Source organism: Palaemon carinicauda, chromosome 9 (assembly GCF_036898095.1).
Source record: "Palaemon carinicauda isolate YSFRI2023 chromosome 9, ASM3689809v2, whole genome shotgun sequence".
Classification (NCBI taxonomy): domain Eukaryota; kingdom Metazoa; phylum Arthropoda; class Malacostraca; order Decapoda; family Palaemonidae; genus Palaemon; species Palaemon carinicauda.
This window is the reverse complement of record NC_090733.1, coordinates 18,155,874-18,160,873: the sequence shown is the minus strand read 5'-3', so window position 1 is coordinate 18,160,873 and position 5,000 is coordinate 18,155,874. Positions and strand designations below refer to the sequence as shown.

Here is a 5,000-nt window from a genome sequence, read left to right as displayed (position 1 = left end):
GTGATAGGAGGATAGATACGAGAGAGGCAAGAGAGCGTGCTAGAAATAGGAATGAATAGCGAGCAATTGTGACGCAGTTCCTGTAGGCCCTGCTGCTTCCTCCGGTGCCTTAGATGACCGCGGAGGTAGCAGCAGTAGGGGACTCAGCAGTATGAAGCTTCATCTGTGGTGGAAATGTGGGAGGTTGGGCTGTGGCACCCTAGCAGTACCAGCTGAACTCGGCTGAGTCCCTGGTTAGGCTGGAGGAACATAGAGAGTAGAGGTCCCCTTTTTTGTTGTTTCTTGTTGATGTCGGTTACCCCCCAAAATTGGGGGAAGTGCCTTTGGTATATGGATGGACATATATATATATATATATATATATATATATATATATATATATATATATATATATATATATATATATATACATATATATATACAGTACATATATATATATATATATATATATATATATATATATATATATATATATATATATATATATATATATATATATATATATATATATATACACACACACACACATATATATATATGTATATATATATATATATATATATATATATATATATATATATATATATATATATATATATATATATTTATACACACATACACACACACACACACACACACATATATATATATATATATATATATATATATATATATATATATATATATATATATATTTATACATATATGCATATAGTTTGTTGTATAAGATTTTTCATAATTCTGATCATCCTTTGCATTCAGATCTTCCTGGACAGTTCCATCCTGTTTGTAATACTAGGTAGGCAGTTAATTCTAATAGTTTGGCCTTCTCCATCATGAGGCTCAGTACTACAAAGTTTTCCAGAAGTTTTATTCCAGTTGTGACTAAGTTTTGGTACGATCTTTCCCAATCGGGTAATTGAATAGCTAGAACTTCAAAAGCTCAAACTTGCAGAAAGGTTTTTATGTTGAACAGGCTCACATAAGTCTTTTTATGGATTATATATGAAATGACTGTTTTGATGTTGTTACTGTTTTTAAAATATATAATTTATTGTTAATTATTTCTCCCATCGTTTATTACTTTTTTTTATTTCATTTCCTCACTGGGCTATTTTTCCCTGTTAGAGCCCTTGAGTTTATAGCATCTTGCTTTTTCAAATAGGATTTTAGCTTAGCTAATAATAATAATAATAATAATAATAATAATAATAATAATAATAATAATAATAATAACACACAGCCATACTCCTCAGACACTTTATCTCGAACAGATCCAATTTATGTCTCTCCGTCACTTTCATTCTCAACAACTCCGATCCATATATCACAGTGATACAATCACTTTCTCATAGAGAACTCTCTTCATATCCATTCATAACCTTTTATTCTTTACCACTCCCTCTACTGCCCCGAACACTTTACATCCTTCAGTCACTCTCTTCTACTCCACCATTAGCTGCTACAACAGACCCTAGTTCTTGAACTGATACTTGCTCAAGTAACTCTCCATTCAACATGACATTAAACCTAGCACCACCCCCGTTCCTTGGGCATCTCATAACTTTACTCTTACCCACATCAACTCTCAACTTCCTTCTCTCACATACTCTGTCATTATTCGACTAAGTTTCTCTTCCGAGTCTGCAACCAGTACAGTTTAATCCACAAACAATAATTGATTTACATCCCACTCATGATCTCTCACTTATGACCAGTCTCGTCTATTCGCATCAATCCTTGACCAGTAACTCTAACTTTCGCCTCACTCATCACTCCGTCAACTAACAAACTGAACAACCATGGCGACGTCACATATCCCTGGCTTAGCCCAACTCTCACTGGAAACCTCTCACTCATTTCATTTCCTATCTTAATTCATGCTTTACTTCCTATGTAAAAACTTTTGCAACAACCTTTCACTAATTCCATTTAACCTCATCCGAATCCACATTGCTTCTCTATCAACTCTATCATATGCTTTCTTCAGATCCAAAAACGTAACATACTGTACACTTCCCTAACCTTAGGCTAAATATTTCTCGCATATCTGCCTAACTGTAAAAATCTGATTTTTACTTCCCTTACCTCTTCTAAAACCACCCTGTACTTACTTCTAAGATTGCATTCCCTGTATTATCCTGAATCCTATTAATTAGTATTTTACCATACACTTTCCAACCTCTCTCAATAAACTAATACCCCTTGAATTACAACACTCATCCACATCATGCACACGCACATACACACACAACACACACACACACACACACACACACACACACACATATATATATATATATATATATATATATATATATATATATATATATATATATGTGTGTGTGTGTGTGGGTATATATATATATATATATATATATATATATATATATATATATATATATATATATATATATATATATGTGTGTGTGTGTGTGTGTGTGGGTATATATATATGTATATATGTATATATATATATATATATATATATATATATATATGTATATATATATATATATATATATATATATATATATATATATATATATATATATATATATATATATATATATATATATATATAAATATGTGTGTGTGTGCGTATATATATATATATATATATATATATATATATATATATGTATATATATATATATATATATATATATATATATATATATATATATATATATATATATATATATATATATGTATATATACAAACACACAAACACACACACACACACACACACACACACACACACACATATATATATATATATATATATATATATATATATATATATATATATATATATATATATAAATTTTTCATAAATATAGGTTCTAAGGTATTAACAGGTTTGACTCTCTCTTCGTGCAAGACATACTCTAGGATGCAGAATTTTGTTATTGAGTTGGAAGAAAAAAGACTATGGAGCATACTGTATTTTTTTCGTGATTTACCAAAATAGCTTTCTGCAGTGAAATAAAAACTATGTATTAAAATGCAAAGAAGTGGTAGAAACCCTAATCCTTTAAAATATTAAATGATGTCTGAAATCGAAGATAAAGGAATAATGTTTGGAAGCATTATTAATAACATCTGAAGTGGTATACGTACATATAAGCATACATTCATATTTATATATATATATATATATATATATATATATATATATATATATATATATATATATATATATATATATATATATATATATATATATATATATATATATATATATGTGTGTGTGTGTGTGTGTGTGTCTATATGTATATATATAAATATACATACATTAAAATACTACCCACAGTGGCATTTAATACTAACTTTTATCTTAGAAATATGTATCCACTAGAATTCATTTGTGGTAATAGCTTCTGGCTGGGCAGAGATTCAAACTCCAGCTTATTCAGCCAAAGCTATGCCTGCGAGGATTCTACCAACAGAGCTATCAGCAGAGATTCGAACCACTGCCTATTCAGCTGATGCTATGCCTGCGATGATTCTACCAGCTGAGCTATCAGCAGATATTCGAACCACTATGACCTATTCAGCTGAAGCCATGCCTGCAAGGAATCTACCAGCTGAACTATCACCAGATATTCGAACCACTGTGACCTATTCAGCTGAAGCCATGCCTGCAAAGATTCTACCAACTAGGCTATCAGCAGATATCCGAACCACTGCCTATTCAGCTGAAACCATGTCTGCGAGGATTCTACCAACTGAATGGATGAATGATTTGAAGTTCTCTGGCATTCTGACATCAAAAGTCATTGACGCCGATATAGTATATTATAAATAAAGATTAAAAGAATATTCAATTAAAACCAGAGAAGTAACTATGTTATAAAACCTAAATAGCATTAAGAAGACGTGATTCTGATATAAATTTTTAAAATGCCACTAGCATTGCATGACACATCATGTCCAAGGATTTTGGCTAGGATGAGCCGGACAACTTCACCCCGAGCCTCAAACAGATATCTATTTCTTTCTGTGCTATAAGTGGGGCATTCAGTCAACAAATGTCTCACTGTCAAAGGTATCAAACAGTCATCGCAATGTGGTTAGTGTTGGCCAGCCAGCAGAAACTGTGCTATCAAGAGAGCTCAGTTGGGAGAGTCCTCGCATGTATGGTTTAGGCTGAATATCTTATGCCCAGCCTCAAGCTATTACCATAAATAAATTCCAGTGGATATATATTGGCAAGATAGAATTTGCCATTGCGGTTGATATTTACATCGATTGAAATCACGAGTGTTAGTGATATATATTCTTACACACACACACACACACACACACACATATATATATATATATATATATATATATATATATATATATATATATATATATATATATATATATATATATATATATATATATATATGTGTGTGTGTGTGTGTGTGCGGGTGTGTGTATGCCTTTTGGTGTATGGTGCCAGCAAGCACCATGAAATTCATCCATGATTATCTAAAACGGCTGGAGTCTATTATACTGTAGATGATTGATTTGCTTTTCATAGACACATATACTTTCATAAAGAATAGCACGTTCTCGCTAATGCTCGTTGTATGTCATGCATTTGCAATTAATCTTCAACTAAGGGCTCTTGATACTTTATATTAAAAAAAAAAAAAAATAGTTTCACATTTCCATGCTTTCATTATGATCCTCATCCATCCCCCTGACGTAATACAGATTTAGCAGCTATCTTTGTAATGAATTTTGGAAGAACATTTCTGGCTCCTTTAACTCACGGCTCACAATTTCATCGTTAACAATGATTGAATTTTTGCATCAAAATAATGAGCAGAAATAAATGACTTTAGGGAGCGCTTTAGATTATCTACTTTACTTTAAGCAATCAAATATATTTCTTTACTGTTTACGAGCTCTTAATCATTACCTTGATATGAATGATTATAAAAGTAGGAATACTTTATATTAGCACTGATTGACCCCCCCCTCTCTCTCTCTCTCTCTCTCT

At 31.3% G+C, this 5,000-nt stretch overlaps 1 protein-coding gene across 1 annotated transcript in view; it reads left to right on the top strand.

Annotated features, from left to right (window-relative positions):
- LOC137646290 (uncharacterized) overlaps window positions 1-5,000 on the top strand; it is a 152,790-nt gene that overhangs the window by 83,767 nt on the left and 64,023 nt on the right. The window contains exon 2 of the mRNA XM_068379401.1: window positions 3,363-3,797. Coding sequence (XP_068235502.1) covers window positions 3,363-3,797 — 435 coding nt within the window. The remainder of the gene's footprint in view (window positions 1-3,362; window positions 3,798-5,000) is intronic.